Genomic DNA, 23,447 nt, shown 5'->3' with positions numbered 1-23,447 from the left:
TTTTTCGAGCAAAAGAGAATTTTCACACAGAGAAGGAATGAAAAGAAAGACGGGCAGCAAAATGTGCTGCTTGCGGACGATGTCTGTATAATCCTATCAGGGCGAAAAAAGGCAAGAAAAGTGGGACGGGCAATAGAAAGGCTAAACGTAACTCGACGCTCTTACGGAAAATTTTCTCAGTTACTTAACGCCGCTATTTCGTTTCCATCGTGATTTCCCCGGTGAATTTACTCTGAGAGAGAGGGGTACGCATACAACGCGGGGAGGTCACAGATTCCGCCGAGTGATTTCGAGAGCGATTCGTGCACCCGATGAAAGCCTCCGCATGAAATGGATACGAGTAACGTGTGTACATACAATGCCTCTGAAATAACATCGCATTTGCTATATGATTGTATGCTGCGCTGGGAATTTAAAACAGCCGATGTTTATATCTTCCACAAGCATTTGAAAGATTTAACGTTGAAATTAACACAATTTCAGAAATGTAAAAAGTTCTATAGGCATACAACGTGTATATAGAACTTCAATCATATTATCTTATTATTATATATTGTATTTTATAGGGTAAAATAGTACAATTTCAAATATGATACAATTCGAAATAAGAATTGAATTCAATTTTCGAAATTCAAGTTTAATTTTTTCTGTTTGAAATATTATACTTTTCAGATCCTTCTCGCAATGAGAAGTTGAATTTGAATTTTGAAATTAGATTCAAATATTCTTTTGAAACTTATTAAAAAAATTAATATATTTTCTAAATTTATTTATTAAATTTATTGAGAAATCTAAATTTAATTTATTGTGATTTTCATTCAATGGTTCAAACAATAATGGAGATACGATTTATTACAGTTTGCTATAAATGTATTGTATAAATTTATCAACATAGATTAGTTTCTTTACTTAGAAGCATACTTTTTAAATAAACGCTACGAGAAATGTAGCGAAATATCTATTAACACTTTAACGTCAAATACGGAGGCGAACAATCTCAGAAACTTCTCTTCTGTTTATTAAACAATGCGTCATGTTTGCTATATGAGCAAGTGCTTCATATTTAATCGATATATAGACCTTTGCCATATACAAGTCTTTGAAATGGAAGGAAATCACGTAGAACATTTGCTGTAGAGATAACACGGAACTATTCAAATTTTGATAATAAGTATTGATTTTAGAAAATGAATTCATTAAGTAAGACCTTTTCATTTTTTTCAAAGTACTGTATATCTAAAGAATTTACAATCTTCTTTCTATGAAACGAGTAGATATATAATAGTGATTTTTTTCTTCCTTTAAGAAGTACTGTATGTCCGAAGAATTTGCAATCTTCTTTCTGTGAAACGAGTAGATATATAATGGTGATTTCTTCTTTCTTTAAGAATATTGTAGCTTTTGGAAATAACAGCGCAATTTTATGAGTCTGATACAAATATTCTGTATTAAATATTTGCGCGCGACGGGAATCGGTTTTGGATCGAAATATATACGCATATAAATGCAAGCGAGCGTAATTCCAATACGACGACGCGATGGTACGCAACGACCGTGTCGGAAAAATATTCAATTTCCTCGCCGTCGGACTCGGGCAGAACAGAATCAGAATACACTCACCCGCGATCGACAGATCGCCAATAATATTCTTTACTGCTGAAAGTCGCCAGGTTTCTTTTCTAATCGTACTCTAGGATGATCGGCGATGAAGAAGAGTACACGGGGCATTATTCAAAAGCGAAAAAGCGAGCTACGCGTTGTCACGTGGCGCTAAATTAATGAGCCAGAACGAGAAAAGGAGATACGTTTCCCCGGAGGAAAGAAAAGATACGCACGAATGTAACAGCTGTGTTTCATGAAATTGTCACGGCAAGCACGCGATGCTGTATTATTTATTGCTATCATTCTCTGAACGTGGTTAAAAAATTTCAAGGGAGGATATAATCCGCATTTTAGAGAATATCTATAATTTGTCTTAGAGATCTCAGGACAGATTTATATGTCATGTATTTTATATGTGTATATGTTAATATATATTTGTGTATTCTTTGATTTTTTAAATATTTTTTATATTTTATCAAGCATATAAAATTCTGAATATCTAAATACGAGTTATGGTATATAGAATCGTCGAATTATAGATGTGAGTATATATATGTATATATCATAGATATCAATTTTACACACACATACGATGCACACAGCGCGATGCAACCTTTATGTAGGTATAAATCATGATTAATATCGCAAAAAGAGAGAAAGTTGTAACAACGTAATAACGCTGTTGTAACAAAATATGACATTATTTGTATTAACTCCGGAAAGAATTACCGAGACGTAGTGATCCTAAGTCAGAAATATGAGAATTATCACTTTCCTCCGTAGACAGGAAATAAAATTCTACGAGAAAGACTTTTGTCTGCGTAGGAATGAACAGAATCACGTCAGAATAATACATGCGACAACAGATAACAATTTTCTCGCATTTTTTTCGTTTAATCGCCCGGACCGAATGAGTAGCTGTTGCGCAGCGGTAAAATTAAACCGGAACTAACTACACAGAAAGTTTTGTATGTCCGAGAAACTGCAACCGGAACAAACAGGTCATCGTCGGGGTCCAGATGTTGGTACGACGAGCGTCCTAGAAGTAATATACGGATGATGCACAACTCCGGGGGTGATTAAAATTCGAAACTAACTAAATCCGTAACAAGGCGATTGCGAACGTTACATGTAACAGACCGCAATTAAAACGCTGTATCTATAGTATACTGTAAATGCGTGCGCGAAAGTTATATTCTAAAATTGCTTTCTATACAACGTAACTAAATTTCCAGCTTAAGCGTATTTGATTTCATTTATGATAATCTACTTGTTTGTAAATAAACACGCAAATTGTACGAGAAAATGATGATTCTGCTCGTATATGATAAAATAACTTGAAATTTAGAACTCCTGTATAAACAGAAATGAGCTTCAGAAATGAGTTCCATAGATTGTCTATTCTTAAATAATTGCACATGCTCTTTCGTTAATATTTTTATTTTTATAAGGCGATGATGAAATTTTAATACGAACAATGGATGAGTGTGATTCATTTATTCCCGGATAAGAGTTAATGCCGCGCACAGCGACTCTTGTAATGCGTTTGATCCTTTGATCCCTTTGTGAGCAGAAAAGGCAAAGTTCTGTGACCGTGAGTTGCAGATTATCGTCATGGAAAAGCTCTCAAAATGCAAAATTAGGCCGCCTCGGGCACGTACGATTTAAATGGTTCCCGCGACTTTCTCGCACGCATTACAGAAATGTTATGCGTGTCGATAACACAAAGCCGTTCGATTCGCAAACCCCGCTACAGTTCAATGCAGCGTTCCATGTGCCTTGCGGGCGTTTAAATATAGAGCGAATTCATTCAATGCGATGAAAATAACATTTGCAACGTCAACAAAAAAGATTGGCATCCTCTTGCATATTTTATACCGCGACCTATTTACAGAGTGCTTTCGCTAAATTAAAGTTTTTTAATTATAGAATGCATTGCTGCGTTGTAAATTTTCGATGTTGATTTACGACTAATAGGAATTATTATTAGGTAGAAATTGCTTTGCCTGAAATTATTAGAAAGTAATTATGACAGGGGATGCCCGTCCGATTGAAAATATATACAAAGATTTGTAATAACCGCAGCTGTCGCTTTCTCATTTCAGTTAAAGACGAAAGATTGAATTCTCGAACGCCCAGTCAAAGAGGAAATCAGAACGTGCTGTTACGGAAAGCCAGTGGGGTAAGTAATTCATTTCCTTCCAAGTAATACTCTACTGAACCTCTTTGACAATAAAATTAAATTAAACAGAGCGCATCTCCCACAAATATAATAAATCTTTAATTAACTTGACTTTATCGCGATAGGATCTCTTAAGCCTGTCTCACACTACGTATTGGAGACCGAGGATTGCTAATGAAAGTCATTAGAGAATGGAATTTAATCAATCATAATTTTAATCCATGTTTTGTTCTAATTAGTTGAATTCTAATCTTCAGTTTGCAATCCTCAGTTTCCAATGCGTATAGGGTGTGACATGGACTTTAGAATTAAGGAAAGACGGTGTTATGTGTCCAGTTCTTCGTAAAAGACATCGACGTGTGTCAGCCTTGATGTATTATCATTCGTCAAGTACGAGCACCTTTGTGCCCCGCCAATGCTTTCTTTCGACGACTCTCTCACGAGATGAAATGAACATTTTAGCATCTCTGTGAACAATATATGCTTGTAACCCTTTTACGAGCCTCGACCTGCTGGTAGGGCGGTAACAATACGGCCAAGCTGACAAAGACAAATCGTAAAACGATTCGCCGGGCGCAAACAAAGCCGCACCGAGCAAAGTGCGACGGCGCATCATCGGTTTAACGCTGTCGATATCGTAAACGAGACCTTCCCGCGGGAAATTTCCTGGAGGACCAGGAACTTTTACGAAAATACACATCAAACTCTCTAATAAAGAACGCAATCAATTATAATTTAAATGTAATTACACTAAAAAGATTATTTTTTTTTAGTGTAATTACATTTAAGTTATAATTGTATCAACAGCATTATCTTAATTGAAAATTTATTTGTTAATTTGATATAACATCATTAATGAAACAGATCTTATGCTCTTATTTTGATAAAATTTTATTTGTTTCATTTAATGGTAAACTAAGAATATAAAGTAATTAGTTATAACATTTATATACAATTTTTTAAACACAATCGTATTATAATAATATTTTCTATCGATATTAAAGTGTATATATAAAAATTACTTAATAATTACTTAATAAAATTACTTAATAATTTTTATATATTTACTAAAATGATGATAATTAACTTGGTTTACGATCAATTCATCGTGTGTAGTAAAAGTTCAGAAAATTATTATGTGTACTATGAGTTAAAATCTAATTGTTTTTTTTTGTAAGATTTGTTATAATTTATTATTTGATTATATTCTTTGCTTCAAAATAAAATATTCTAGATATAATATTTCACTATATAGTGATTTTCCTGTCCTAATGTCCTAAAACCTAATCTGGAATGTGTTCTTTGCTTGCTGTTTCTTGCTTTTTACCACGACCTCGTTTCTTTACGACCGTTTTATCGACAATCGCATTTCTTTTTACATGTTTCTTGTCTCTTCCGAAGTTCGTCAACTTTTATTTCAGACGACAGAAAACGAAAAAACTAGGTAAGAAGCAAAAAGGCAAGAAGTAAAAAGTCATATAAACAGCAAACAAAGAGCACACTGTAGATTAGGCTTGAAGGTTAAAAGAAGTATTACGTAGATATATTATGCAACCAAACATTTCTCTGAGTTCTTTTTATTTGGTGACAAGTCACAGCCAAAAATTATTATTTTGACATCGAAATACATAATTTTAACTTTCTTTTTGGTGTAATTCTTGGATTGGATCACTTATAATGGAAAGCACCCAAATCTAATCGATCGACATACCGTATAATATTATATTTTGATCAGGAGACGCGGTAGTGTCTCCGGCCATGTTTAAAAAAACTGAGAGACACTTCAAGTCTCTTATTCCGAGCCACCAAAATCCATTTTTGGGAGGTGCATAACTATTAAAATATAAAAAATTTTGTCCGGACGCTGGGACAGACGTACGAAATTTTCGATCGCAAGTATAAACCTTTACCTTTTGTTTTGTAACGATTCGACATACGTTTATAAAGTATTTCTTAATTTTAGTACCTTAGGCAAAATACAGAATAAAAGAAATCTTCATCTTCCAATACCTCCAATATATTTAAACGAAGAAAAAATTACAATTATTCTTTTTAAAGAATTATTAACGCTTATTTAAATATTTTAATTATTAAGACAATGTTATAATTTATTTTTAATTTTGATATCCTCAAGTATCAGGATTTCCTTTATTTAAGCACATATACGCATGCATTATTTACAATTCAGTGTCACTACTGTCATCTTCGGAAGGCATCTCTAATTTTTGTTTAAATTGCTGAATATATTTAAGTAACCGTTTATCATAATTCACCACCTGCTAGACATTAAATTACAGTTGATACATGTGTATATTATTACAGAACACATTTAAATTATACATGTGTATATTATTACAGAACACATTTAAATTATAGTATAATTTTGTAATTAATTTGATTAATGAACACGAAAGATTTGATACAGAAATATGAAGATAAATAACATACCATTTTCGTAACATTTTTGATAGCCTTTTGCAGATTTTGTTTCGATAGATTATCATCCTGAAGTTGAATGCATAAATCTGTCAAAGATCTAATAAGAATTTCTTGATCTATTTTACTTTCTGGATTTAAAATCTCAGCCAATATAGCAAAGGCAAGGTTGTTATGAGTATAAAACGTTTGTCCGCTACTCTTCTGGCAACCACGTCTCGTTAAGCCCAGTATAAATCTAGATACGTGATACGCATTAATCTCCTGTAGAGGGCTAAAGTCCGGTGCGTTACAAAGAACCTGCAATGTTGGAAGGTATGCGCTTTCGAGCATTTCTTGTGCATCAGGTACGCATCCTATAAAACAGTCAAAAAAAGCGCTTAAGCACTGACAAAGATAAATGTCATCAACGTTGACTGGATTGAAGCACATAATTATCAGGTGCAATAATAGACTACTGCTATTGATTCGTTGATTCAGTAATAATTTACAGAATCCTTCCGCTGCAATAGTGCGTAAATCTTGATTCTATAAATTTTCAAATATAATTACTATGTGAATATTTTATTCAATTTTAGCAAAACTCAAAGATATTGTTACTTACCGCGCTAATTAGCAATCCTTTTAAGATTTTAATGAAATTGCAAGGACCTTCCTCTATTTCAGTCCGCTTATTTATAGAAATGTCCTCATGTATACTATCCTCATGCGTATACAATGAGCGAATCTTTTCAGATTTATTGTGTACTGAATTGTTTTCTAGAGATGGCACTATATCAAAATATTCCAAACCATACACAAGTAAGAGATCGAATATTGCTTTCAAAGAGACTACCCACATATCTTGATTTTCTTGTTCAAGAGAAAATTGATAAAAAAATATTTTAATGAGTTTCTTAGCTAATTCTTTGTCCAAGATACAATAAACACATAACGTCTTTAACGCTAATACCTGTACACTATCGTGAGGATGCTAAAATGATAAATTAGATTAAGTTGAGACAATAAAATACAATGCACATTTTCACACATGCGCTTGCGCACATGTTAAATTTATGCGTACTTACGTCAAGACTGTTTAAAACAAGACACATCAAACTTTTAAGTGTAGGTGTTAATACCCGAATAGATTGCATTGCAACGTATAAAATATCAAGGCATTTGACCATAGTTACAGTATCATTTTTCTCCCGCAAATTCTCTTCAGTTGTTACAGTTTCGGGTGTATTACATAAACGATTTATTTCCTCTTTCAAAGTGTTAATCTTTTCTTTAAGACTATCAGCTTGTAGAAAATTTTGTTCCTTGATCGCTTGATACAATTCCTCTTCGAGTTCCATTACTTCAACTTTTAATTTAGTTTCCTACAATCAAATTGTTAGGAAAATAAAAACATTTTTACAGATATATCATTTTTTTAACAACATCAGATTTTAATACTTACTTGCATATTGTTCTCATGTTGTTGATCTGCAGTAATTTGCTGAGAGACTACATTTTCTTTCAAAGGTAGCCTAATCTCACTAATAATATTAGCAACAGCATTCAACAAATTGCTGGGATCTGGTACCACTTTTGTTAAATGACTGACTAGACACTCAATTATTTTAGTGGAGCAATAATCACTCATTAAAGTGTCTATTATCACTTCGTTTAAATTCTTCCTGCCTACCTCGTCTGAGAGATCATACATTGTAGATATTTCGAAAAGTTGTAAGAGAATAAACTTGTGACTCTCTGTTTCCCATATCTCGTGTGACTGAGAAGATATAAAAGCAACAAAACTGCGTATATATTTACAAAACTCTGATAATTCTGTAATCATTAATTCTAATTCTTCTGTAGATGAAAGATGATGAAGGTGCTGTATTATACATTTCCAATATAAAACATTTTCATTTGTTAAGCTCGTCAAAGGAATCAATTTTGTATTCTTATCTATTGGCACTTGCTCTAATAAAGTATTTAAATCAGCATTTCTGTATAGAAACAATATTTATACTTTTATAAATATATATATATATAAATAAATATATATATAAATTATATATATAGCAGTAGCACATATTAATTTATCAGATATAGCTACATTACTTTATTTGCTATTTTTTTAGGAGAAATACTTACCGAAATAATACCTGCAAAGCTAAAGTTCCTGACTCTGTTCCTACTCCTGCATCTAATGCATGAATAAAACTCATATACTCTCCCTTAAAACATCTTAACCATGCTGGTAATAAAACATTGTTTACACATGTTCTAACATTCTCGGATCTATCTTTGAGACCGTCCTTTAATAAACGTTCTCTTTGTTTAATAGTCAAGGAACGCACTGTGACTTTACTGATGAATTCATATGCTTTCTTACGAACAGAATCATCAATATCTCGTGTTCTCATAAATGCGGCTTGTAAGGTTTTCTGATTTTTGCCCATAGTAGCAAGAATCGCTTTACGAACTTTACTACTTGGATCTCTAGATACATGAAAAAGATACATTTCTATTACAGGACATTGTTCATCTGATGGATCCTGTAATCTGTATAAGGCAAAAACAGCCTGTGCTCTGACTTTAGGTGATTTGTCCAGTAATCGTTCCATCATACTAACTGTAATTTGGTCACATAAATTGTCGTCGATGAAAGCATTATCGCCCAAGGAGTTTAAAAGCATATTTAAAAAATGACATATGCGAAATCTTACTCCTTTGTCCTTAGCATTGTGACTTGATAAAAGAAACTGGAACAACTTGCTAAGAAATGGTGAGACTGATTCTGTGGATTCATTGTCCAAAGATGGAAAAAAACTCATACAGAATTCAACACAAAACTCTAATGTGTTTACGATATTTGGTTGTTGTTGTGAGTTTGAAAGGGGCACTTTTAAACACCAGACGAAATGTTCCCAAAATATATCTAAATCAGTCTAAAAGAATGAAAATTTCAAATCAATTTTGTAAAATTAATACCATTTCAAGAAAGCAAAAACAAAATGTACCGAAAAAAGCACCCAAAAAAAAGATATTCTGCCGATAAGCGGGGAATTCCTCTTAGCATTTATTCTAAGCAGAAAATCGTAAATGAATCAGGCGCGTGTATTTATAACACGTATTCGTCTATAAAAATGAGGACATTTCAAAGTTATCATAATAGTTAGGAGAAGATTCTTCTATTATTAAGAGGGATATTATTAATCCAATTTTAAATCCAACCCGTAATTATTAAACGAAATTCCTCTATTTTGGAGAGTATCCTCTCGAGGTCATATGTAAATGGAAAATCCTCTGATATTAACACGGAACTGCTAAACGGCAGAATATTTTTTTTTGGGTGAGCATTATTTCTCATGCAGACTCACCTTCTCATACAACTTTGTAAGTTCTTTCATGTACTGTGGATGATTAGTTTTTTTAAACTGCACTTTGTAAAATATGCTTTTCATATTTTCTTTGATCGCCGAAGCCATATTTATGTTGGCGTAGAAAATGTTAGAAAATATTGTACTGCACGTCTCACATTATCCTATCAGACACAACAAACGTATAACTGGCGTTAATTTTTCAAATAAGTTTTATGCGATTATAGTGCCATCTCTTTATCAGTCTATTTATCATCTATTTATTAGCAAATATTGGTTTTGATCGACGGATCATAAAAACAATCGGCTAAATTTATCGCCATCTTTTGGATCTCATTTGAGTTTATTACCTTATTTATATACTATTAATGATATATAATATTAAAAAGACGTTTTAGAACAGAATATGTAATTAACAAATGTTTTCAATAATAATGCAAAGTTGTTATAGAAACTGTTCACCAATCCTATTGTATAATCCAACCTGAAAAAGAATAATTTTCAAATGTTGATATATATATGATTAAATCAAAATGTATACCTTCCAAAAAATAGTTAATATATGCTATAGTATTAAAATATCTTATTCCTTAACATATTCATGGTTTAGAATATAAATACATATTTTGTGTATATATTTAGGATTATCTTTTAATTATTACATTTTCTCTAGATTGCATATAATGAAATAGCTAAATATTACGTTATTCAAATTGTATACAGTATAATCAATCTAGAATTAAATTGCATTTGCATTATGATATATTTGGAAATATATATACACGTCTATAAAATAATATATACAATCTTTTACACATTTAAAATCATAACATCTAGTATACAGTATTCATATTTAAAACCATATATTTTCTGGATATATGTATAAATACCTATGTATTTTAAATATCTTCATGAAGACCCTTGCTTTTAGAATACTAGGTAACTTTAGTAAAAGCGCATCCACATTTATATCGACATGAGGATCTTTTTCTTTAATCTGCTTCATATAGTTTCTTTACATACTTTGATTACTCCCCCAGCATTCAGGCGACGATCATCGCTCCACAGTGGGCAACTATGTTTAAAAAAAATGTAAGATAATTTTGATACAGTTAAACAATAACATTAATAAATAAAAATTGTCTATTATTAAAATTCACATATTTGAACGTTCTGTTCCTTGACCTCGGAAGTGCTTATAATCGGTAACTGGTTTATCACAAATGTAATACATTTGGGCGCCACAGATACAAGTCATTTTGTTACAGCCTTCTTCTTTGAAAAACTACAACGGTAGCATTTTTGTACCAGAGCTTGAATCATCTTCTCTTTAGATACAAGTCATTTTGTTACAGCCTTCTTCTTTGAAAAACATTCGACTACAACGGTAGCATTTTTGTACCAGAGCTTGAATCATCTTCTCTTCCAAATATAAACGTGCAGATTCTGACTTCTTTTCGTTGCATTTCAAAGGTATATGATTAAGTTCCTTGCATAATCTAATACCAAAACAATTTATTAATGTGACAATTTTAGTAATGGTTAAATTTTCCTATACAACTCATTCGATATTGTTCTTAGCATTACTGTCCCGAGTGCATCCGATTCCTAGCGTCGCGGTTACCATTGTCTTCTCCGAACGCCCCGCTATTGTCCAAGCGACAATTACGCGAGCGTTCCGGCTTGATTCGCGCAACTGCAAACGTGACACAGCTGCCTCATCCGTACCGGATGCAGCCGGATTAATCCGCTCGGTCAGCAATGTATGTAATCTGTCGCGTGTTCGTGTCGATTCGAACGTGGCACGTTACAGGCACAAATGAAGCTGTGACGAATTTCAAGTGGCAAAGACGGAGTTGGCTGCAGGCGTCAGTAGAATAAATGCGTACTTGACCCGACACACCTTCGATCGTCCATTCTCGACGCGTTTTCCGCCACGGACGATTACACGTACGATCAGTTTAAATTTCGTCGTAATTGCGACAATTCACCGTTTTGCGATTTTATTTTAAGAAAATACCGAAGTAATTGTATGCGTGCGTAAGATTATATATTTAATTTAATTAAACTTTTAATTAAATTACATTCTGTAAAATACCGTTTTAGAACAACGAGGAAAAAAAGCAATTTTAAAACACTACGCAATTCATTAACTTTATTTTATTTTCGTTTGCGCTCAAAAATTTTTAATCTTTTTCGCAGTTGACACAATCGATGTCCATCGGTGCGGTTTACAGATCGTCGTTGTATTTTCAGTGTGACAAACGGCGTACACATTAAAGACACGGTAGACTGCAATAAAGATCCGTTATCACCATTATTACAGTACACCTCCAGAGATGAAATCTGCCTGCATTTCACGTCACGTGAAACGAGCAGGCGAAATGTCGATTACGCTACATTAACGCTTACACATCGTGTCGCATTTATGCCAGGGAGCTTCTGTTGCAATGCAGTGAATTTGCTAGTTCACAGTAGTATCTCACTTATATTTGTTATTTTAATAAACATCGATATTTTGCTGGAGCATCTAAAAGTTTGGATTCTAAATAAAGATCTGTGAAAATATGATTTTGTTAGACTATCAAAATAATTATGTAGGACGCTCAAAAGATCGCTAAAATGTAAAAATTTTCTGCAACATTGCTCATCATATTTGAACATCTTAAATAATTATTTTGACAATCCAATAAAATTATTTTCAGATTTTTGCTAACTTTTTAGATACTTCAGTATTAATAAATTAACTATTGTTTCTGTATGACAAAGTTGCTAATATTGCTCGTTCAATATTTAGAAGTAAAAAAAAAATGTAAAAATACCAATTGTTTTGTGGCTATTCTTCATTATGAGAGAAAAACGTCTAGTCTTTAAACGTAGATGATGGAATTGATTTAATAAATTGAATCATTATTATGTGAATATAGTACAGCTTTTGCGCAACTCGTAGGGAATCAAAGAGAATGGATGACTAAGATGCTAAATTTAAAATTGATCGGCGTGTCGCATCGTGTCGAGAAATAACGCGTAAGATAAAATATTTCGCGTTTGCTCGTGTGTAACGCGTGTAATGCATGCAAGCATAACGAGAACGATTTGTCGCGACGTTGAGCGGTGGCGGTACACGGCGAAGGGATAACGTTAATAAAATGCTGGAAAGGGTTCTCTTAACGGGTCGGGCCCAGTATTGGGCGCGATACATTATTCATGGCGAGTACCGACACATCACACACTCGATAGCGGATTATACAGCGCGATAACTCAACGAGCAATTTCTAGAATGTTGCCTTCGCTCTGAGAAGCTTTCAACTTGATGTACGATCGCGGTATAATCACTTGACGAAGCGAACGAGTTTCCGTTAAAGGTCTTTATAATGTGTCCTGATAATTTCATGACAGAACAGAATGCTGTCTTTTTACTGCAAATGTTTAACGAAAGTGTTGAAAATATTAGATACCTACATTACGATAAATCATTTGTCTGATGGAAAAGTGATACAATTCAAAAATTAGTATTCTTGAAATAATAACAGAAAATCAAGTCTAACAAAGACATACATTTTTGTTGGAAAAATATAATCCTCAAAATTTACCTCTAAAGGCCAGAAGTAATGCAAAAGTTTGCTTGTGTGTGTTGTCTGATTTAAAGATCCTCTCGAACTATGTAAAGCAACCTATAATTGGTCTCTATTGTAATATTTAATCTATTGCAATATTGGTCTCTATTGTAATATTTTTTTTTTATTAAACTGTGTTAATCAGAGCGCGAGATGATACATCTTTTTTCTTTCTCATACACTGGAGAATGAGATAAAACATATTTTTCTTTACTTGCACAATTTTGACGAAAAATGTCAGACTCCTCATCATGGCCAAACTCTAATTAGACAATTTCTATTCTGATTAAGTTCGCAATGATTGTTTATAGAAAAGAAATATTTGTTTGGTTAAATACACTGAAGGAGTGTTGTCGATGCTAAAATAGTTGTGTAGAAGAATTTCTATTATACCATTTTTCTTTAAAAAGTACTTAAAATGTCTCTCAATATGGAATTTTGAAAATACTCTTCTGAAAGAGACAGAAAAAGAAAGAAAGAGCGCTTAATTTTGAGATGTGTCATTTCTCTATCAAATAAACAAAATATAATAAGAAGAGATTCATGTTCTCATTATATTTATTTGACAGATAAAAAATGTGAAGAAGAATAAATTTTCGTAATTAATTTGCTTTTACTGTATGTCATCAGACTTTTCGATTCTAAACTCCATAGTTAATTAGAAATGGACTGTTAATTTATTCCTCAATAGAATTATCGGAGTCGAAGCGGTCGTTTCTTCAGCGTTTCCACCGAGGACACAAATGTTGACTCTGAGGTTGGTGCTTGCACAACGGTGTCTTCCGGTCGAAGTTCCGCCGGGGCTACAGGACTCAAGGCCAGTAAACAGCGATGGAGTGGATTCTTCACTAACACTAAGGGTATCAAGATGGACTTATTAACCGCCCAACTAGACGAATACAACAAACACGGCGTGCCGAAACTCGCGAACGTTCATTTGCAGTGCGACGTAACGATCAGTGAAGAAGGTAGGAGATTCCTTTAATTTCTCTTTTTTTCTCTTACGAGCGTCTCTTGAAATGAGAAATTTAAAATCCGATGATTCAGGCTCAAATTAACGCAAGGTACGCTCTTCTCTTGAAAAAACACCTTTATCTCATGAAAGAACATTAAAATCCTTTTCTCTCGCTCGTTAGCTTCACATGCAAACGGGATCGGCAAAGTTTGAAGATCCCTTTAACGATTACACTCTACTTTGTTAGAGTAGTCGCATTATTTATTCTTACGTCATGCTCCTCTCGTTTCGCGAAGAAACATTCTCGTTCGAGTGCGAAAGCGCGATTGAGTCTGAATCAGGGCGAGATTAATTCTGGAGTAGTACTATATAATAACCCTGATAATATTGTAATTTAAATTACTAATAACATCGCTGCCATAGCATTGAAAATCGAAAATCGATAACGATGCGTTCTCGTACACCTTAAACAAAATAGTCCGGTACCTAATTTTCTGCAGAAAAATATGATTTAAAGGTTCTTTTTCTCATTTCTTTTTTTACAATTGTCGGATAAATTCTTATTTATATTGGCTGCTTTCCTTTTAGAAGGCACAGTCGATATAAACGTCATTCTATTCTTCTTGGCATTCAGTGAATAACAAAAATAAAATGTTGTCGACTACGTCTTCTGAAAAGAAAGCAACCATTATCTCTACTAAATTACCTAGTTTGCTGCAGTTGCAGACATTGTTACAATGTAAATATTACCATGATATTCTTACAGCTCTTTACAATTTAGAGGGAGACTGGCGCGACATCGTCGAGAATTCACAGATACTTTCTGAAAAACACACGCAGCAGCAGACTGCACTCTGGGAACTGGCTGAGACCGAAGTAGCCTACATTAAGACGTTAAAGGTTGTGACTGATGTAAGTAAAGTATCAACACACCTCCTACGTTTTCGCGAAAGCAGACTCGTGAAACTGATTAATCTGATGAAGATGATAAGATTACTTGATATATCAAACATCTTGAAATTATAATGAGATCAGGATGACGTATCTCATTAAGAGATTAGAAATTTTCAATGTTTTCTGAAAGTGATGATCGTCGTTTTTGATCTCGTAGCTCTTTATGGCGTGTCTCTGTAGCCTGCAAGTCTCGAATATCTTGATCGAGGTCGACAGGCTGAAACTCTTCAGCAATATACCTGATATCTACGCCGCCAATCGCTACTTTTGGACTGAGTACCTACTCGCGATGGTGAATGCGTCGCGGTCGAGCGGACAGCCGCTCGATCCCGGCCATCTTCTATTGGGCTTCGAAACTTTCGAGCAAACGTTTGCGCCTTACACAAGATACTGTGCCGAGCAGAGCAAGTGTCAGCAGTATTGCAAGGATCGGTTAAACGATAATCAGCTTTTCACAGCATACTTGGTGGTATGTACACGCTGTGTTACTCTTGTTCGCTTCCGTCGGCTTACTTTGGCGCAGTCAGTTATCGATCTCTCACTATTAATCTTAATTAATTAATTTCGGAATTAGCTATCATGCAGTTATTTTAGAAAAATAATTAGGGATCTTAAAGACATTTTCTCATCTAAAATAAGAAAAAAATTAACAATTTTGGCGGATTTGTTTAAAAAATAATTTTAAACGAAAAATTATCTAAAGTGTTAAAATTTTTTTAATATTTTTATAAATTGGTACGAAGACATTAGTTTAATATTTTTAATATATTCTTATAATATATTTTGTTTAGCTATTGTTCTTATAAAAGAGACATAAAAAGAAATTTAAATATTATAGAAGGAACGATAAATGTATAGTATAGTATACTAGAACTAGTAGCGATGTCTCTCGTCATTATAGTGGTGCGAAACGCAAAAGGACTGCAACCGACTGAAACTTATGGATATACTGGTCATGCCAATGCAGAGGCTCACTAGATATTCGCTCCTGCTCAAAGCCGTCTACAAGAACACAGAAAATGAAGATCAACGCACAGAATTGATACACATGGTAAAATTTATGCTTTACTTTTTCTCAATTTCTGGGTTATGACAGGAAGGGGTGGCGTTGGTGCGAAGCGAAGTTAGCGCGTTCGTGATAAGCGACACTTCCCTGTATAGGTGAAGGTTATACTGAATCCCATGTATTATGAACTCAATTTGCTCTTGCTTCAAAATTCTTCGTAAATAAAAATACATACAGAGAAAGAGAGCGCGCAAGGAAGTTGTTTACGTTTAATCTTTCGTTTTGCGTCCAGATTAAATCCGTGGACGGTTTTGTGGTGTCCGTGAATGCTGCATTGAGGAGGAACGAGGAGGCTGCTCAGCTGGTCCACGCAGCCTCGCGTCTGGAATGCTATGACGTCGTGGAAACCAAAGGGCTCGACGAAGAAGTGGAGAAACTGATAAGGTTGTACAGCAATCTCGATATTACTACGGCACCGATGCCCGGCTGTCCTAAGGACAGCTTGAGAACTCTTCTTCGAGAAGGAGATTTAAAGTTAAGAGACGCCGCCACCAGTAAGGTAGATCGATAATGAAATGTTAACTTATTTAATCGATCGGAAGTTGCTTTTATGTCTTAAACTACATGCAGAAATAATATATGGTCAAAGAAAAATGTGCGTAATTTTTTATCATGTTATTTAAAACGATCACAAATAATTTTGCTGCAATTTATATTTATTTTGCAAAAATGGGTTCTACAAATTTTATCGAATCGTCTGTATCGAAAAAGCAAACAGAATCAGTCAGACCACTTAACTAGGAAAAACTATTTGTAGAGACCTACAATCCGTTAATTATCCCCTTTAGATGGAAGTGCACGTACTTTTGTTGACTGACATGCTGCTAATTTGCAAACCGTCGACGAAGAAAATGTTGAAGATCATTAGGCAGCCATACGTCGTCGACCGCATACGGATACACGAGGTCAAGGAGCTATCTAGCCTTGGATTGGTTTATCTTAACGAGTACGGGACAGTTTCCGCCGCTTTAATTCTCAGCGCCGGTGACCCGAAACTAGCCAAGGTAACTCAACAACTACCGCGAATTACGACAAATTTCACGGGACGACTGATTCACGTACCGTTCCAATTTAGATTCCATTCCGTAGTTCGCCAACGATGGCTTTCATCAGTCACTTAATTAATGGTAACAGCTAAATTCTCCATCCCTCTTTTGATCATACAATACATGCAATGTTACAGAATCAGTTAATCTACAGCGAAGCGTAGTTTAATTGAAAAAAGTGACACAATTGAAGTAATTGACCGATATCGGCGAAACTTTAATTTAATTAATAGATATCTTAATTTAATTAATAAGTAAATTATTTATACCTTTATTTAATCAATAGATTAAAGTTTCTTAAAACCATAAAATTTTCAAGCTTGCTTAAGCGAAAATTTATTTTGATTTCTTTTCCAGTCGTGGATGGACTCTTTGAAACAGGCTCAGCAACAATTCATATCGATGAAAGTTCCGTCGCTCGGTGAACCCGTGATGAATCTGACGTCTGTCAGCAGACAGCCGAGCACATTGGGCGATGGCGATTTCGAAGTAGAAGAGTATGACAGTACCTTCCCAAGAACTCCACGCGGCAGTAGCAGAGCTTCGCACGGCAGCAGTCTCGCTCACAGTCACAGGTACATGCAATAGCAAGGAAAAAGAATATATCAGTAAACATTAATGATAACAGCTAAATTCTCCATCCCTCTTTTGATCATACAACACATGCAATGTTACAGAATCGCAGTTAAACTGTGCAACTGATGTGAAACTGGATGACACATCAGGTTAAGCTTGACTACAAGTTAACCGCACATAATGAAAAATTCAATAATATAACTGTAAAATAATACATGTTATACGTTAAACTTATATTATTGAGTGGAAAATTATAATTAACAATTATGTTACTGTTAATTGATGTTTACTGATTGTGAGTCGCGTCGAAGTCGATGATAATTTATTATCTATATTTATCATTGCGACTGTACATAATGAGACTTTTGTCGTCTCTAGTGGTAGCATGGAGATGGAAGGTGCATCTCCGGGTAGCAGTAGCTTCCTACCGAGCTACAATCCCAGCAGGAATGTCAGCGTGGATACAAACGAGCAACCGCGAGCATCAAGTTCGCTGTCATCGGAAGAAGGTGGTGAATCCAGCTCCGGGCACAATCGAACTATACACATGAGGTAAAAAAGCGTACAAGTAATCGATTCCGCGATCTTGCGATAGCCGATGAATATTAATGTTCCTATTAAAATTAATTTACAAACCTATCAGGCGCTCGTTGATGAATAAATCTCCAACACCAAATACTCTGAGCGTCCACGTGCCGTACTCGAGTCTGGGTCAATCGCTGCCCAATCTGACGTTGGCCACCTCACCACAGACTTCCACTGTATCGCCGACGCCACCAAACTCGTTACTGATCGTACCACAGATGACCAAGAGCAAGGACACTCTACTTTCACCAGGACACCGAGGTAGCAATTACCGATGCGAATCTTTCTGCTTGTTTATCGGTTTTTTCAAAGCCAAAACCTTTCAATGAGAACTCTCTGTCGCGCCACGTAATCATACACGTTAAATGCACACAGATTAGATCATAACATATAAATAAATAAATATTACAAGTACGAATCGCCAAGCGCTTTTTTTCTATTTCAAAACCATTTTAATGCCGTTTGCTTGTTAGAAATAGCGGAATTGTCATCCAGGGCACAGGCACGAGAGAAACATAACATCAAGGTTGTAACGTAGTTTAGTGTAGATTTTTTTTATTAAATATAAAATATTGACACACATGATAGTTTGATAGAGTTGGTCTACATGCCGTTATGCACGAGAACTTCAAATATTAATAAAAATTAGTATTTTATTTACTTGAAGAGAAAAACGTAAACTGCAAGAATTTTACTTAGTATTTATTTTTTCCATTCAATTCAAGCCTAATTCATCTTATTTAAATTCACAAAATATTTTCTCATAAACAAGAATGACGCAATATATATATTTAATATTTGTGAACTGATGACACCATTTTGGATCACTCCCTTTTATTTTGCAAACTGCTTGCTTGATTATTGTGAAACTTGTCTTATGTGGAATTTTTTTATAATGCTATAATATCAAATCACATCAAAAATAAAAAATTCTGACTGGTAGATTCAAGCAGACAGAATTTTAAAAAAATAATTTAAAACTTTCAAGAATTCAGCTTTGTTTTAAGATAATCTAATTTCTTTTTTAATTTGAATTTTATAATTCTAAGACAAAAAACGTATTTAATGATTCCGAAAAATCTTCAGAAAATATTAAGAGATTCTATAAATTATTCTGTTTAAAATCTCCGATTTTTTCCTCTGAAAAAATTCAGCAGATATATTCTTTTGTTTTCTCATGTATTGATGATATGTCACCAGGTATATCCTACCCACCGCCGTCACCGCCGCGAGGTGCTCTCAGACGAGGGTTCGCGTTACCGCAATCTCGGAATCCGCCCTTGATGAAAACGAGGCACGTAAATGCATCCCTGACACAATCAGCACAAGTAACCATGGGCAATTCCGATACCGAGGTTATTGAAGAAAGACGGAGAAGGATAGATCCTTCTCAGAGAGTACCATCGACGAGCAGTATCGTTGAAGAAAAGGTATAAAGAACCCTGCACCATTCTTATGGGAAAATGTCTTTCTGCGGATTTGGCTAATTGTTTGATGTATGTGCAGTTTTCTTTATTCTCAACAAATATCTCAGTTTTATTTGTTCAGAATGAAGAGAACTACACATATTCAAAAATTAGCCAAATCCGCAGAAAGACATTTTATCATAAGAATGGTGCGAGGTCCTTTTATAATTCTAAGAAAATTAAGATTTTTATTATAATGCAAAACTTAGGACATTTCTGTGAAATAATTTGACATTATTTATTATATAATTTTGCATTATTTATATTATTAAAATAATTTTTTTATAATTGATTAAAAAATCCATTACAATTTTAATCAAATATTATATATGCTGAAAGATTAGAGTGATAAAAAACAGTAAATATTTAACAAAATTGTAAAAAATGATACAAGGAATGTTCAAATTCCTTCGTAAAATAGATAAAATCTGTTCGTCTTAAATATAAACAATAATAGAATCTATTCCTCAATTTAAAATCAATAAAATGTAAATAGTTCACGAATTAACGTTTTATTTTTTGTAAATCAAATATCATTGTTAGAAAGAGAGAATATAAACGTTATTATAAAAATTAAATACTAGAATAACCAAAATAATTATAGAAATTCATGAAATTATAATTATTTGTTAAATAAAAATGTAGAAAACATCGAAATTCGTTAAATTTATTAATTTCATTAGAGAGAGTCTTAGTTTAATATCGTTTATTAATTTCCGATTTTTCATTGTGCTTGAATTTCATATTTTTGGGGGACGTCCGACAATAACAGATCGCTATTATTGCTCATAGAAATGACCTGCAAATTGACCTGAAAGAAGAATTTTCCGAACGTTTGGTATGGACCACATCGTCGACATGGATGTACGTGATATGTAGAGGCTCGACGTGATATGTAATGCTCGACGTGGATGCACATGATATGTAATGCTCAACGAGATGCATTCTTCTCTCTATGTGTGGGTACTGCATACAGAAAATTCGAGGAGCATTGATCTTCGAGGATTGATTGTCTCGCACTCTTTGGAATCCTACAAAACGAGTCAATCAATACATTACAATCGGTAAGACGTCATTGATACGTCATACCATGTCGATACGTCGTACAAATTGATACCGATAAGAGCGAAAATATTCATTAATGTTTCTGTATTTTCAGATTGGGGCCATTCGAAATCAACGTGTGAAGTTTGTACCATTATCGTATTGCTACTTTTATCTCGTTATCTCCTTGTAATTCGTAGATGTCTCTTTGTAATAAACTAAGTCCGTGTTATCTATAATTAATATCGCATCGTGGCGTTATCGGCTGCGTGCAATATTAAATACAGATTTCGACTTAGACTTTTAAGCGATGAACAGAAGGCCTACTTAGAGTAACTATATTAAGATTTCATAGTGAATGTAGGGCCGCAGCTAGCGTATAATACGCCTTTTTAAAGGAGTTCATTTAGGCGCCTTATGATAGAACAAAAATCTTTGAAGAATCGAAGAAAATTGAAAATTGATTTCGAGCGAGGAAACCAGGAATGTGCAAAAGTATAAGTTGGCGTCTTTCTTTCCCTTTTTCCATTGTAGGGGCACAATGCCTACCCAACGACCAAAAAAGAAAGAGAAAATTTTGAGTACAATTGCCTTGTTTAGATTTAACGCATTAATGAGAAATAAGAGCATACAAAGACATCGAAACCTTTAAAAATTTGTAGACTTTAAATCGTTGCGTTCATTCTAAAGAAAAGTCTCAATTTTATGGTGCGATATGTAATCAACATCGCGCAATTCAGACATCGAAATGGAAATGACAGTTACTTCATCTGTTTTATTTAGCTAATCAGTCTTTGCCTAAAATTTATTTTACTTTTTGTTGAATTATTTCATTATTTTCATGAAAACGATTCAATAACTATTGTCAATGTATAATCAAATGTTTTAAGGAATATGCAAAACGGCCATTATCCTGGCACACCACTCTTTAAAATTATTATTGAATAGTAAAATAATAACATAACGTTATTTAATTCATTTACACAAGCATCGTAAAAGCTTTAATTATAACAGATTAGTCATTTAATCGATGAACAAAATGAAATATCAGTTTAAACAAATATTGTTTAATTCTTCTTTAACATATTTTCAAACTTTTTTTTCTCTGTTTTGTATTTTTCTCATTTATATGGCATTATCCTTGTACGGTGCGCAATTGTGACACATTGATGTATACAACGGTTTTGGTGAATGTTGTAACTTAATGATTTAATAATAGGGGGAAGTAATAAATCTCTAAGTTACCTAAAAGAAAGATCATGGATGTAACAGATGACTGAATGGGAATTATTTCTACACGATATAAAATAAAAGTAAATGAGAACAGCTAAAGTATGTTAGCGAGAGTTTTTTGAAGAAATGTATGTCAATAGATACGCATCATAAAAACATTAATAATGTATGTACAGCAATCAATTGCGTCTCAAACATTGAAATAACATTTGCTTCAGTCTTCCACTTTATTAATATCCTCTGCCTAAAATTATTTTACTTCACATTCAATTATCTTATTACTTCCATGAGAAATGAAAAAGATTCAATAGCTGTGTCAAAATGTTGTGTGTCAACGTATCGTATGTCTGATTGAAGATTGTTAAAAAACAGGTCGTAGATAGTGCACTGTTTCCTTGATGAAACACGCCTTGACGAATAGAAAAACAAAGAATGAAAAGAGAGAAATGTAAGAGAAGGATGTTTACTTCCAAGCACAAATCTGATTTGACGACATCTCGCTTCAAGATGAAGAAAACGAGCCTCGCGAGATTGATTTTTTCGTTTCAATTATTTGAAATAAAATGTCATCATAAATCGGATGTGTATTCACAGTAAATAAGTACTACCTGCCTAGAATTAACATTAGATACAATAAAAACGCCACCTGTCTAGAGATAATATTATGTAGAAAAGAATGATAGAGAAAAAGGAAGAGATACAGGAGAAGAAACAGAGCATTGTGATTTTATATACGAGCACCTGCTGTTCGGTTCCTCTCGTTCCCTCGATTCGTATTATTTGCTCTTGTAAACTTGAAGTATTAATTACTTCCACGAAAATACGAATCACATATATGTACAATTATATTCGAGATTAAAATATAATACATAATTTATTAATCAAGCGCGATTATTGATGTTACCACCCACTCTACAATTCGCGAAGTTCTTGTCTTATAAGCGATACTTGTATTTTATCATGCTCCACTAATACTATGGTCTCCTGTAGTTTCAATTTCGTAAATTTTAAATCGCAATTATCGTCAACGAGGCAAATAAATAATATATATTGCAATAAATTAAATAAAATACAAATCTCTCCTTTTTGTAAGTATAATTTAGTTTATTATATTATATTCAGTGAAAATATAGGCGCACTTTGCAATTTAATATGACTTACCCTGATATATATAATCTAAATTTAATTTTCTATATCCTCTTATTAGTTATAGATATTTCTTATATCAACAATTTTCTGAAACGTCTTGAAAATATATTTACCTTCAACAATACATGCACATAATATTCATTTTTATCAATCATTTTTATCATTCCTATTCCACCTCCA

The 23,447-nt window shown here is 33.6% G+C and overlaps 2 protein-coding genes across 2 annotated transcripts in view; one reads left to right on the top strand and one right to left on the bottom strand.

The window, feature by feature from the left end:
• Nucleotides 1-21,706, top strand: part of LOC108779509 (pleckstrin homology domain-containing family G member 5) — a 32,379-nt gene extending 10,673 nt beyond the window's left edge. Inside the window, exons 3-15 of the mRNA XM_018546932.1 lie at nt 3,708-3,784; nt 13,885-14,161; nt 14,915-15,060; nt 15,260-15,571; nt 16,004-16,153; nt 16,401-16,667; nt 16,957-17,172; nt 17,572-17,789; nt 18,169-18,342; nt 18,434-18,636; nt 19,576-19,805; nt 20,634-20,905; nt 21,001-21,706. Of these exons, the coding sequence (XP_018402434.1) occupies nt 14,062-14,161; nt 14,915-15,060; nt 15,260-15,571; nt 16,004-16,153; nt 16,401-16,667; nt 16,957-17,172; nt 17,572-17,789; nt 18,169-18,342; nt 18,434-18,636; nt 19,576-19,805; nt 20,634-20,639 (2,022 nt within the window). The 5' untranslated portion in view covers nt 3,708-3,784; nt 13,885-14,061 and the 3' untranslated portion in view covers nt 20,640-20,905; nt 21,001-21,706. The remainder of the gene's footprint in view (nt 1-3,707; nt 3,785-13,884; nt 14,162-14,914; nt 15,061-15,259; nt 15,572-16,003; nt 16,154-16,400; nt 16,668-16,956; nt 17,173-17,571; nt 17,790-18,168; nt 18,343-18,433; nt 18,637-19,575; nt 19,806-20,633; nt 20,906-21,000) is intronic.
• LOC108779501 (condensin complex subunit 3) lies at nt 5,962-9,684 on the bottom strand. Its single transcript, XM_018546923.1, has 7 exons — nt 9,577-9,684; nt 8,348-9,144; nt 7,665-8,199; nt 7,288-7,584; nt 6,825-7,193; nt 6,233-6,748; nt 5,962-6,060 (listed from the first exon to the last, which is right to left on the bottom strand). The coding sequence occupies exons 1-7, from the start codon at nt 9,682-9,684 to the stop codon at nt 5,962-5,964; spliced, it is 2,721 nt and encodes a 906-aa protein (XP_018402425.1).
• Nucleotides 21,707-23,447: the final 1,741 nt, after the last annotated feature.

This window comes from Cyphomyrmex costatus, unplaced genomic scaffold, assembly GCF_001594065.2.
Source record: "Cyphomyrmex costatus isolate MS0001 unplaced genomic scaffold, Ccosl1.0 scaffold60, whole genome shotgun sequence".
Classification (NCBI taxonomy): Eukaryota; Metazoa; Arthropoda; class Insecta; order Hymenoptera; family Formicidae; genus Cyphomyrmex; species Cyphomyrmex costatus.
Note: the sequence above shows the minus strand (reverse complement) of the source record. Positions and strands in the feature narration are given on the sequence as shown.